This window comes from Chelonus insularis, unplaced genomic scaffold (genome assembly GCF_013357705.1).
Source record: "Chelonus insularis isolate UGA/USDA-ARS -01 unplaced genomic scaffold, ASM1335770v1 contig_11_pilon, whole genome shotgun sequence".
NCBI classification, from domain to species: Eukaryota; Metazoa; Arthropoda; class Insecta; order Hymenoptera; family Braconidae; genus Chelonus; species Chelonus insularis.
The window spans coordinates 139,462-152,581 of NW_023276361.1; the positions used below are offsets into that span (position 1 = coordinate 139,462).

The window sequence follows — 13,120 nt, forward strand, 5'->3', positions numbered from 1 at the left end:
AAATTATATTGATATTACATTTCCATATACTACAAATGAATTTATTAGTTGATATAATTTTTGTTACATTATATATAAATTTTATACTTTAAATAATCATTTTTATGAATTTATTTTCTTTTACAATTATGACAATTTATGAAAAACAAAAGAAAGCTATGATATTTTTTCTTTTGTGTAAAAAAGTGTCATTCAGCATTTGTTGTTTTCACTGCAATAAGATCTTGTAGTAATAAATTCTAATTGTTGAAAATAATTAGAAATGTGTAATTTATTTCTTAAAAACACGAATTTTAATGACTTGTTTGAAAAAATAATACAATTCTTTTTCATTTATCTTCAGGAACATGATGAATGGAAAACAAACTTGTGAGTTGAAGAATTTAAAAATATGAAGTTTTCTTTGAAACACGAAAAATACATGATATAACACATGTTGGAATTTGAAATATGGCGCCGATTCATTAGAAAGGGCGTTCGGGTCGATGGTGGTCGCCTTTCAAACTCCCGGCTTTTCGACTATCTCTATTATTATGTTTTTGTGTGCGAGAGCGAACGCTCCGAGTGAGTAAAGATACGACTTTAGTTTGATTCAACAAAGATATTTTCATTTGATATAATACCCAGAATCTAACAGGTTATTGGCCCATTCCACGGATTCCACTGCGCATGATAATAAAAAAAATAGTGTTCCTTTAGTAAAAAAGAAGATAAATCTTTTTGTTTAGTGCTGTGAAAAGAAAAGCATGGACAGCAAGCTATCGACGTCTACGTCTGAAAGAGACGAAGTCTTGAGTATGACGGATTCAATATGCAAGAATGATTCTTTTATTAACAACGAAAAAGGTGACGAGAAATAATTGTCATGTGAATTTGGAGCCATGATAATGTAAAGAGTGACGAAGAAACAGACTTAAAGTGCTCAGCAGACGTACTGTAGCACGAGATTAGGGGGTTTTAAAGTGAAGAATGGATCACTTAAACAAAGTTGAAAGGATAAAAATATTAATAAATGACAATTAATCCATTTTTTTGCAAATAGATATAGACATATAACGTCTGTTTTAGTTGAAACACAACAAAAATGACAAAAGTTTGTGGACAGTAACGAGTTTGAACAGGTTTGAACCAGTTTAAAACAAACGGAATTCCGGAAATCAAACAAAGAGAGCCTAGAAGCAGATTCGAGTGTGAAAAAACAAAAGACGTGATCGTGTGGCGGGAATCCTACCTTGGGCTTAATGCAACGTAGTTTTAAAACAGAATAAACAATTTTTTTTAGTAATAAATTCATTTAAAATAATAAATGAGGGACAGAAGATGAGAACGACAGTGAATGTCTATGTAGTTGTTTTGTTAACACTAAGCATGAAGGGGTGGGGTTTCTGTTATACGAGAAAGTCTAAAGTTAAAACTGATCAGTTAAAGAAATAAAAAAAACAAATAAAAAAAAAATATATCAGTGCTCTGCAGTGGTCTGGGTGCGACCCGAAAGGTCCACACGACCAACTTCCCAGTGGAAAAAATAAAAAGACAATTTGAATAGAACCCGTTTCCATTTTTCATAACCAATTTTTATGCAGAATCAAAATGAGTTTCGATTCATGTCGTACGGTTGGTAACTTTTTTTTAGAAAAATAGTTGAGAATTAATTAATTCTTAGTTTGAATTTGCCAGCTGACAGGAACTTCGGCGGCCATCTTGGGACTGGGTCGATAACCAATCGACCAAATAATCAATAATTCTTAATCTAGTCACTCATTTGACTTATTTTCTGTGTCCTCTTTGACTAATGAAGTTCCTGTCGCCATTCTTTCACTGTTCTCGTTCACGTGTACACGCCATTCTCATTCATTCTTAGCAAATCTTACAATTTTGAGTCAATCATCAGTACTAGTGCTATTGTAAACCATCAGAAAAATTCAGGCTTTACTCCAAATCTATAATCAAGTAATATTTCACGATATTTCATTGTAAATTCAAGACATTTCATCAAATTCATTTGCATTGCATTGATAGGCTAACGCCACGTGCACAATCATATTCTTGCTCAACTTGAGAAGCGTGCTAAGCTCGTGTGGGAACACACCAAGTTGAGTATTTTTTAGACATTCAATTCACATTCAGTAATTTAAACTAGACATTCAGTGATTTTGAGCGACATTCAGTCTTCCTAGTGAACAACTCAAGTTTGTCAGTGTATTTAGTGTACCTGTTAGAGCTGAAAATAAAGATATTTTATTTTGCTATAAAACCTGACTTCCGTTTGCTCTGTTTCGGCACAATCATCCCTATCCTTAAACGGTTAGGTTAATTCACAAGTTGAGATTTTCTCAACATTTAATGGTCCTTCGAGCCGGATCAGAGCTCTCGGTTTTGAAGTACAAATTTTTGGTGCTATCAGTGTACTGCTTCAGAGAATCAAGTGTGTGAGTGCACAAAATGGCCGACCAAGGCAGGAAGAGTGAGAACCAAGAGTCCACGACCTCGAAGCCTCAACCAACAATCAGCGTGACTCCTGACGATGGTGCAGAGGAGTTTGGCAGTCCAACCGATCAAATGGATAATCCATTAGCTCAGCCAAGTAATAGATCAGCTACCGAAAGCATCATTCGGGTTGTTACTCCACCCAAGGTAGCTTCCAAGGAGCCTCCAGCACAATCAACATCAACCAGTGGTGCATCTGATGTAGCACAAGCATTAGCCCGACTTCCAAAGTTATCAGTACCAAAATTTCATGGAACCAGTGCCTCCTGGTTGTCATTCAGAGATCAATTTGAGTCCATGATAGCCAATCAACCTGGTCTGGATAAGGTAATCAAATTTAATTATCTCAAATCAGCTCTTTCAGGTCCAGCTCTCTCTCTGGTAGAGAACCTTCCTCACACGAAGGAATCATTCACCAAGGCATGGTCGACACTCAAATCCAGGTACGAGAATCGCAAGAGGCTCATCAATGTTCACCTGGAAAAACTCTTCAGCCAGTTTGCTGAGTCTAAAAGAGCTGCTTTTCATTCAGCCAAGATATCATCCTTACTCACCATCGTAGACAATTCATTGGACTCACTCAAGCTATTGGGACAATCAACTGAGAATTGGGATACAATTCTCATCTTTCACATTCTCAAACATCTTGACCAACATTCTCGTGAGCTCTGGGAAACTCAGGACAATGATCTTGAGCGGATGCCTACGTACTCAGAGTTTCGTGAGTTTCTGCTGGCTCGGATTTGTACCTTGGAGAAACTGGAGCCACAAATCATATCAGACAATCAACAACGCTCCTCGCATTTAACCACCAGTGAGCGTAGATTCATTTGTGACTGCTGCAATGGCGGTCATTTCATCGTAGTCTGCCCAGACTACAGGGCTTTGCCTCTTGAACAGCGATTGAGGACTGTAGACAGTAAAAAACTCTGCAGGAACTGTCTTGGAAGACACAACACACCAGCTTGCACCAACAAGAACAGATGTAAGGAGTGCAACTCTAAACATCATACAATGTTCCATTCACTACTATTCAGACAATCATCAAGCAACAACAATCAAGCGTCTTCCAGGACACAATCATCACAACAATCATCATCAGACACTCAGCCTTCAACTTCACAGCAATGAGGAGGCGAAGCAGTCTTCGAAGAACATTCAAACAATTCACAGACATTCAAGCTTGCTGATGGACTTGCTCTGGAGGGTCAAACTGACTGGATGACCTTAGCACATGAGGTTTCGGCCTCAGGAGGGTTGAAGGTTCAGTTGGAATGGTCCAAAGGACAAGTTCAGAAGCAGCAAAATCATCTAGGACAATCAAAAGGTCAGAATGACCACAAAACAATCAATCAACATTCAACTAGTAGTGCTATCAGCACACAAAATCATCAATCAAGTGACGTTAAATCAACTCAACTCAGCAGACAATCACCGACGAGAGCAATCTGCTCAAGTCAAACAATTCCAGGTCATCTACATGATGATCATTCAACGCTGTTAGCAACAGCAAAAGTCAAAGCCAATTCACACTTAGGGAGTTACATTGCACGAGTGCTCGTAGATCCTGGATCAGAGCTAACACTAATCACTTCTCATCTAGCCAATCTGCTGCAACTGAGAAAACACCATCAAACAATCAACATAAGAGGAGTGGGCAGCTCTAAGCTCACTTAAACAAAAGAAGTAACATTCTGCGAGCTACAATCATTATCATCCAATCATTCAGTACACATTCGAGCTCACATAATGAAACAGTTGACAGCTTTAATTCCAAAAGTGCCATGTAATTATCCCAACAATCACTGGCCTCATCTCAATGGATTAACACTAGCTGATCCAACATTCAACACTCCACAATCGATAGACATTCTACTTGGAGCTGACTTCTATGGAGAAATCATCAAACAAAATATCATATTTCATTCTCCAACAGCTCCTATAGCTCAACTTTCTATCTTTGGTTGGCTAATTCTTGGTCCAGTAGCACCAAATTCATCAGTCAATCACTATCACATTCATCATGCTACTACAATTACGAACCATGAAGACATTCAAGAGTTGCTAACAAAATTCTGGGTCCAAGAAGAAGTCCCTATGTCAAATCAACATCAATTATCATCCTTGGACCAACAATGTGAAGATTTCTTTAAATCAACTCACTCTAGACATTCATCAGGACGATATATTGTTAGAATCCCACTCATTTCTTCACCCTCAGCTCTTGGGGACTCCTATACAACTGCGTATCGATGTTTGAGGCGTCAGTTGAGGAGATTAACCAACGAGACTGAATACAGTAATCTGTACAGACAATTCATGAAAGAATACGAAGAACTCGGTCATATGAGACCTGCTCCAACAATCAATCCAGAATCTCAAGACATTCATCCATATTTTCTTCCTCATCATGGGGTATTAAGGCCAAGTAGCACTACCACCAAGCTCAGAGTAGTCTTCAATGGATCCAGCCCGACGTCAACTGGAATCTCATTGAATGACATCACTCATACTGGAGCAAAAATTCAATTAGACATCTTCGACGTACTTCTTTGGGTTCGTCAACATCAATACGTATTCGCAACTGTTGCGATTAAGATCAGAAAACTTAATAATTAAAATTAATTTGTATCGCTAAGGTGACAGGGAGTGGACTGTAATCTTTTCGGATGGATGAATGTAGGTCGATACACCCAGCAGTGGGTGAAAAAAGATTCTCTTAACACGTGTTTTCGTATTGAACAAAAAACGGATATATTTCTTAAAAAATATATATATAATCACTATCACAGTATTATGAAGAAAAATTTAAGTCTATGAGTTCTTCTCTTATGATTTAGTTTACTAGTAATTATGAGTTCTTCACGCCTAACGCACTGTCTATGTGTTGTCTCATGAGCCAGGCAATGGTTGTAGGATGAGTGAGTGAGACACAACACTTGAATAATGCCGGTACCGCGGCGCGATGAATAATCTCTCGTTACAGAGTGGCACTTCGATTTTTGTTGAGCTTATAAAACATCAAAATGATCTTGAGGATGATACAAACACTTATGAGTTGATTTTGGGCCCAAACATTGAGTATTTCACTTAAAAACTGAATTGAACCGATGAGCGTCACTAAGCACGTGCGATGTGCATGCGAGACACGAACAAGGAGGATGACTTGCCGCAGCAACAGGCGGGCAAGAACCTCGCCAGTGCTGGTTGACGCGGACAAGTCACCCTGTAGTTGAGTATGGCCGGGATTGGTCACCTTTCTGAGTCGTCATTGGGTAGTTGAGCGGGCAGTCATGTATCTCCACATGACTGTCTCCCGATTAGGAAAAAATTCAAAGTTTTCAAGGAGATTGAAACTGTACTAAGTTTCAACATTCTCCCCGCCATCAGCAACTTGATGCTGATCATTGCTTGATTGGTCGTCGTTGAGTTGGTCATCGTGAGGTGAGTAGGGAAGAATAGCCAGTTTGGTGATTGGTCTGGTGAGTTCAGTTGTTGCTGTCTTGAGCTTGACTACTCTGGTGAGTCCATCTGATCCTGGGATGAGTTGAGTGATCTTGGCAAGAGGCCACTTAGCTGGTGGGAACCTCTCATCAGTGAGTAGAACTAGAGATCCAACCTTCAATTGGTGAGAACGGTGATACCACTTTGAGATTGATAGTTGTCGTTGCAGGTATTGAGAAGACCATGTTTTCCAGAACAGTTGCATTTTCTGTTGTAAGAGTTGCCATCGAGTCAATCTAGATGGTTGAATAGTGAGTAATGATGGTTCTGGAATTGCTGTAAGTGGTTCACCAATCAAAAAATGAGCTGGAGTGAGTGTTGACAGATCATCAGGGTCTTCTGTGAGTGGTTGCAAAGGTCGTGAGTTGAGTATAGCTTCAATTTGGATGAGCAGAGTATTGAATTCTTCAAAAGTGAGTGCTGTTTCGCCAACAGTACGGTTGAGATGGTATTTAATTGATTTTACAGCTGCCTCCCACTTTCCTTCCATGTGAGGAGCTGCTGGCGGGTTGAACTTCCAAGTTGTTCCTTCATTTGTCAATGAGTAGTGCAGATGAGAAAATTCTTGAGTTCCCTGATTGAATAGTCGCTTGAGTTGTGCATCTGCTCCAATGAAAGTTGTGCCGCAATCACTGTAGAGTGTTGTGCAGATGCCTCTTCGCCCTGTGAATCGTCTATAAGCAGCAATAAATGAGTCTGATGAATAATCACTGACAAGTTCTAGATGAACTGCAGAAGTTGAGAAGCAAACAAAGACACACATCCATCCTTTTTGATGTTTGGCGCCTCTCCCTTTCCATGACTTCAGAGTGACAGGACCAGCGTAGTCCACGCCACTAATGGAGAAGGGTCGAGATGGGGTGACTCGGCTTGCTGGTAGTTGACCCATTAGCTGCTGTGCTCGTTCGCCACGTTGTCGAGCACACTTCATACAGTTAAAAATAAATGATCGAACTGGAATCCGACCACCCAGAATCCAATAAGATCGCCGTATGAAGGTGAGTGTTGCTTGTGTTCCACCATGCATTGTTTTTTGGTGAGCGTCGGCGATGATGAGTTTTGACAAGTGAGCAGTCTGCGGTAGGATGATTGGATGCATAGTATCACGTTCCATCAATGAGTTAGTGAGTCGTCCACCTACTCGCACAATGCCTTGAGTGTCAATGAAGGCAGTGAGTCGAAGTAGGGCATGTCCTTTTGGTAGTCTTGATGAGCTGATCATGTTGAGTTCATTCTTAAAATATGCAGACTGAGTTGATTTGATCCATAGTACTCTAGCCCGTTCGATGTCGAGTGGCGTTAACGGGTAATAGAGACTTGAGTGTGGTATCTTCTTGATGAGTTGGCTAACTCGAAAGCAAATTGCGGTTACTCTGAGTAGTCGCGTGAGTGATGAGAATTTTAAGAGCATCTCCCAATGCAATTTTGGTTGATTTGATACCACATTGAGTGAGAGCCCCGGTCGCTCTTCTATTTGTGCTTGTGAGTCAAACTTAAACTCTTGAGTTGGCCATGTTGATTCGTCCTTGATGAGCCACTGTGGGCCTGTCCACCACAGTGAGTGCTTCTGGAGTTGGGAGATAGTAAGTCCACGTGAAGCACAGTCTGCTGGATTGCTTTTGCCAGGTACGTGTCTCCACACGCTATTTGGAGACAGATCTTGAATTGCTGACACTCGGTTTCTGACAAATTCTTTCCAGCGAGACGGGTGAGCTTGGATCCAGGTGAGTGTAACTGTTGAGTCTGTCCATAAATAAATGTGAGTTGGCTTTACGTCGAGTATTTGGTGGACGTATTTGAGTAATTTTGCAAGTAGTAAGGCTGCACTGAGTTCTAGTCGTGGTATTGAGAGTTTCTTGAGTGGAGCAACCCTTGTTTTTGAGCAAACAAGCGTTGAGTGTATCTTATTATCTGGTCCAATCGATCGTATATAGATAACAGCAGCCATAGCTAGTTGAGAAGCATCGGAAAATCCATGAAGTTGAACTGAAGATGAGCTAAGGGTGTTTAACCATCGAGGTATTGAAATTTCTGATACACAGGTGAGTTCTTGACGGATGTTTTTCCACTTGGTTTCAAGATGAGTTGGAATTGGATCATCCCAGGAAACTTTCGACAGCCAAAGTTCTTGTAGGAGTGATTTTGCTCGTATTATGAACGGAGCAAGAAAACCAAGTGGATCATACAGTTGAGCAGTCTCGGATAGAATAATCCTTTTTGTGAGTTTGGAACGTGCGCATGGTGGCTTTGAGTTGAACTTGAATGTGTCTGATCTTGGGATCCATGACAGGCCTAGCAATTTTGCGCTGCTGTTTTCAAATATGTGAGTTGTTTCAGATGGTGAGCTTGTTGAGATGTGCTGGATAAAGTTGAGTGAGTTACTGTGCCATTTTGCTAATGGAAATCCTCCTGCAGCACACAGTTGAATTACCTGTGATGCAATTTCTTTGAGTTGTTCATGTGAGTCAGATCCTCCAAAGATATCATCTATATATCTGCCTTTAATGAGTGGATCTTTTGCTAGCGGGAATCTCTGTCCCTCATCCTCGACAAGTTGTAACATAGTGCGAATTGCGAGGTATGGAGCGGATCGAGTGCCATAGGTGACAGTTGTGAGCTGGTATGGAACTGCGTTGAGTCGATCATCAATCCAAAGGATTCGTTGCAAGTCCCAATCGTCCTTATGAACATTGATTTGTCTATACATTTTTGTAATGTCTGATGAGAAGACAACTCGATACTGTCTGATCCAGATGAGTATGTCTGCAATGTCTCGTTGAATTTTCGGTCCAATATACTGAAGATCATTGACCGAGAGACCAGTTGATGAGTTGCTGGATCCGTTGAATACTACTCTGAGTTTTGTTGTTTCACTGTCTTCACGTAGAACACCATGGTGAGGCAGGTAATACGGATTAGAGTGTGAGTTAGAAGCACAAGAGCCAGCTGAATGCTCCAATGACCCTTCTCCTGAGACCCTCAACCCTCCTGATACCGGAGTATCATGTGCTAAGGTCATCCCAGTCGTCAGATCACCAGAAACAATCACTGGTTGTCCTGTCTTCATTGATGAGTGTGATGTTACCTTCACCATGTGTCCTAGATCTTCGTATTCTTTCATGAATGCTTTGTAAAGGCTAGCATAGGAGTTGTTCTTGTTGAGCAGTTGAATTGTTCTTTTCAGGCATCTATAGGCTGTGTTAAATGATGCTCCAAGGTGAGTTGGCGATGTTTTCAATGGAATTCTGACAGTGTATCTTCCAGTATGATCACGTGAGTGAGTTGTTCGATAGTGAAGTTCACATGATTCATCATCTGGTGAATTTTGTTGAGTATCACTGTCAGCTATTTCTTCTTGAGTCCAGAACTTTTGCAATAAGTCGTTGAGTTGATTCTCTGATTGTTCAACAACCAGGTGAGTTGATGCATGATGAGTCGACGATGATGAGTGAGGTATTGGGCCAAGTATTACCCAACCAAATAATGTTTCTTGAGCGATCAATGCTGATTCTTGGCATCTGATGAGTGATGGCTTGCTAATTAATCCATAATAATCAGCACCCACAATAATATCCACTGACCGTGGTGATAGATAGTCAGGATCAGCTAAGTTGAGTGATTCAAGTTCTGGCCAATGTAGATTTTCTTCAGTTATTGTTGGAAGAGTGGTTGTGAGTTGTCGTAATATGTGAGCCTTTACAATAACTGATTGTGAGTCATGACGAGATTGGAGCTTTATTAAAGTTTGACCTAGTGTGTAAATGGTCAGTTTATTTCCAATTCCTTTGATTGGAATTGTTGAGTGTTGTCTCTGGAGTTTTAATGCTGACACCAGATTGTTTGAGATGAATGTTAATTCAGACCCTGGGTCAATGAGCAGTCTGACAGGTGTAGCTGAGTGGTGAGTGATCAAAAGTGCTTCAGCTGTTGCCAAGAGTACAGCAAATCGTGTTGGTGAGTGTTCAATTTGGTTGAGTTGACGTTGATGATGAATGACAGCTGGCACTTGAGATTGATCAGTAGGTTGTGTCTGAGTTGAGCTTGATGGTACACAAAATGGCACATTTAATCCTCATTTTGACTCTGAGGCTTGAGCGGACGCAGGTTTGTCTTGAGATGGCTTCTGGTCGAGATGAATCATGGTGTGATGATTTCTGCTACAAGTCTTGCACTTGTGTTTCGAGTTACATGATGCCAGTGAGTGATGACCAAGACAATTGAAGCAAAGGTAAAACTCTTTCACCTTTTTGAACCTTTCTGCTTCTGTTAACTTCCTGAATTTTTCACATGCAACTATGTAATGATTCCCTTTACATAGATCACATGGATAGTCAGACTTTTGGCTAGCCTGATGAGACGATCTAGCTTGCTGAGTTGATTTTTTTTGAATTGCTCCTTTGTTGTGACTTGTAGATGAGTTGGACTGGTTGGATGACGGATGAGCTGATTCTAGGGCTCTTGCTCTAGCATTCAAGAATCGCATTAAATCCCCTAGTTGAGTTGTGCCAGTTGAGGAGCTTCTATTCACTTCCCAAGCCTCCCTAAGAGATGAGTCGAGCTTTTTTGTCACAATGGTGATCAGTATATAATCCCAATGTTGTACAGGGACGTTGAGACTTCGTAGTGCATCAAGATTTTGGCGTAGATTGCCGCTGAGTTGATCAATGTCTTGAGCAGTCTTTATTGGAGCTGGTGAGTTAGTCAATAAGCTGTCTATGTGAGAGAAGATCAACCTTTCCTTGTCATCGTATCTTTCGGTGAGTGTTCTCCAAGCTGATTCGAATGAGTCATCATTCAATGGAATGTTCTTAATCAGTAGAGCTGGTAGTCCAGTCAGACTGGATTTTAAGTAATGGAGTTTCTCTACATTTGCAAGTCCGTGTCGATCGATGACAAGTGATTTGAATAAGTCACGAAACTCTGGCCACGTTGAGTATTGACCATCAAACGATTTCAGCTTAATTTCAGGAAGTTGAGCTCTTGTGAATGGAGTGTATATTGATGGAGCTGGAGTAATCCCTGCTGCAGTGAGTGATCTTTGGATTTCTCGACAATGTAGTTCCGATTTGAGTGAGTGCAGTTGGTCATTGGTTTGATCAAACAGATTATATGCTTGATCAAACATATTATCAGTCATGTAAGGGTGTCTGAATAGTGTAACACGACAACCTTTACCAATGAGTTCATGTTCAGCCAAGAACTCTCTCCAGACTTGCTTGAGCATCTCCATCTTTTCTTGAATCAATTGAAAAGTCATGGTGGTTCTGTTTACGTCATCAGCTTGCACCTTCATCCTTCTCAATTGGTTGAGTCGAGCCATTTGAGTTGCAATCTTGAAGCTAGTTGGACCAGTCAAGTCAGGAGACGGTGACCTAGATCCTTTTTTCTGCTGTGATTCCTTTGGTGGGACGTTGAGATGCTCATGTTGTTGTGATGAGTGAGTTTCATCAGCTGCTTGCTGAGGGGTGCCTGGATTAATAACTGTTTCTGGCGTCTCGTGGCCAGCTTCCACACCTTCCTCTGAGTCCACGTGAAAATCAGATGATGGCTTAATTACACGTTTGTCAACCATTTTTGATTATCTAAAAAATTCAGTACGTATAAGACTGAGGTGTTATGTTGAGTTTGTTAATATTTTTACAACCAAAATGAACAGAAAAATTATTTTGGATGTAATTCAAGAAAATAATCAATTTTGAAGTGAATTAATGAATTGATTAATTAATTAATTAATTGAGAAAAAGAATGATTTGTCTTGGTTAACAAAAGAACAAAAACCTTGTGAATGAGTTTTTCACAAAAAAAATATTACAAGGAAAATAATAATTTCAATTGAGTTGAGTTTCAGAGAAGAACAAAATGAATAATAATAATAATGAGCTGATCAATATAATTTTGATAATCAAGTGTTCACCAAGCACTTGAAGTTTGAGTTTATTCTCACACAAAAAATGTTTGTTTCGCGTTGTTGTCACCAACCAAGGAATGTCCAGTCTTCTTGAGTTGTTTACACTTGAGTATAATTCACTTGAATTATTTCACTTGAATTTTATTTCACTTGAGTCACTTTAGTGTACATCAAAAATTGTTTGAAATAAATTCAAAAAGTTGAGTCAATACACCAAACTGAAGTTGAGCACTTCTGTGTCTATCAACAAATATGAGTGTCACTGAGCACTGGAATGTCTTTTGAATTGAGTCTAGACGAGAATCTTTTTTCACAATGGAGTTAGCGAAACCGGATAAGGTGCCTTATCCGGCTCGAAGGACCAAAAAATGTTGCGATTAAGATCAGAAAACTTAATAATTAAAATTAATTTGTATCGCTAAGGTGACAGGGAGTGGACTGTAATCTTTTCGGATGGATGAATGTAGGTCGATACACCCAGCAGTGGGTGAAAAAAGATTCTCTTAACACGTGTTTTCGTATTGAACAAAAAACGGATATATTTCTTAAAAAATATATATATAATCACTATCACAGTATTATGAAGAAAAATTTAAGTCTATGAGTTCTTCTCTTATGATTTAGTTTACTAGTAATTATGAGTTCTTCACGCCTAACGCACTGTCTATGTGTTGTCTCATGAGCCAGGCAATGGTTGTAGGATGAGTGAGTGAGACACAACACTTGAATAATGCCGGTACCGCGGCGCGATGAATAATCTCTCGTTACAGAGTGGCACTTCGATTTTTGTTGAGCTTATAAAACATCAAAATGATCTTGAGGATGATACAAACACTTATGAGTTGATTTTGGGCCCAAACATTGAGTATTTCACTTAAAAACTGAATTGAACCGATGAGCGTCACTAAGCACGTGCGATGTGCATGCGAGACACGAACAAGGAGGATGACTTGCCGCAGCAACAGGCGGGCAAGAACCTCGCCAGTGCTGGTTGACGCGGACAAGTCACCCTGTAGTTGAGTATGGCCGGGATTGGTCACCTTTCTGAGTCGTCATTGGGTAGTTGAGCGGGCAGTCATGTATCTCCACATGACTGTCTCCCGATTAGGAAAAAATTCAAAGTTTTCAAGGAGATTGAAACTGTACTAAGTTTCAACAGCAACCAACATAACAAAAATGTATCGTCAAATAATGGTTCATCATGAAGATTGGAAGCTTCAA

General features: G+C 40.0%; 2 protein-coding genes across 2 annotated transcripts; one reads left to right on the forward strand and one right to left on the reverse strand.

Moving 5' to 3' along the window:
* The first annotated feature begins 4,236 nt into the window (after positions 1–4,236).
* Positions 4,237–5,106, forward strand: LOC118065374 (uncharacterized). Its single transcript, XM_035080612.1, has one exon. It carries the CDS (start codon positions 4,237–4,239, stop codon positions 5,104–5,106), a length of 870 nt encoding a protein of 289 aa, XP_034936503.1.
* A 742-nt stretch (positions 5,107–5,848) lies between these two features.
* Positions 5,849–11,563, reverse strand: LOC118065382 (uncharacterized). Its single transcript, XM_035080626.1, has 2 exons — positions 10,245–11,563; positions 5,849–10,031 (listed from the first exon to the last, which is right to left on the reverse strand). Exons 1-2 carry the CDS (start codon positions 11,561–11,563, stop codon positions 5,849–5,851), a joined length of 5,502 nt encoding a protein of 1,833 aa, XP_034936517.1.
* Between the last annotated feature and the right edge of the window lie 1,557 nt (positions 11,564–13,120).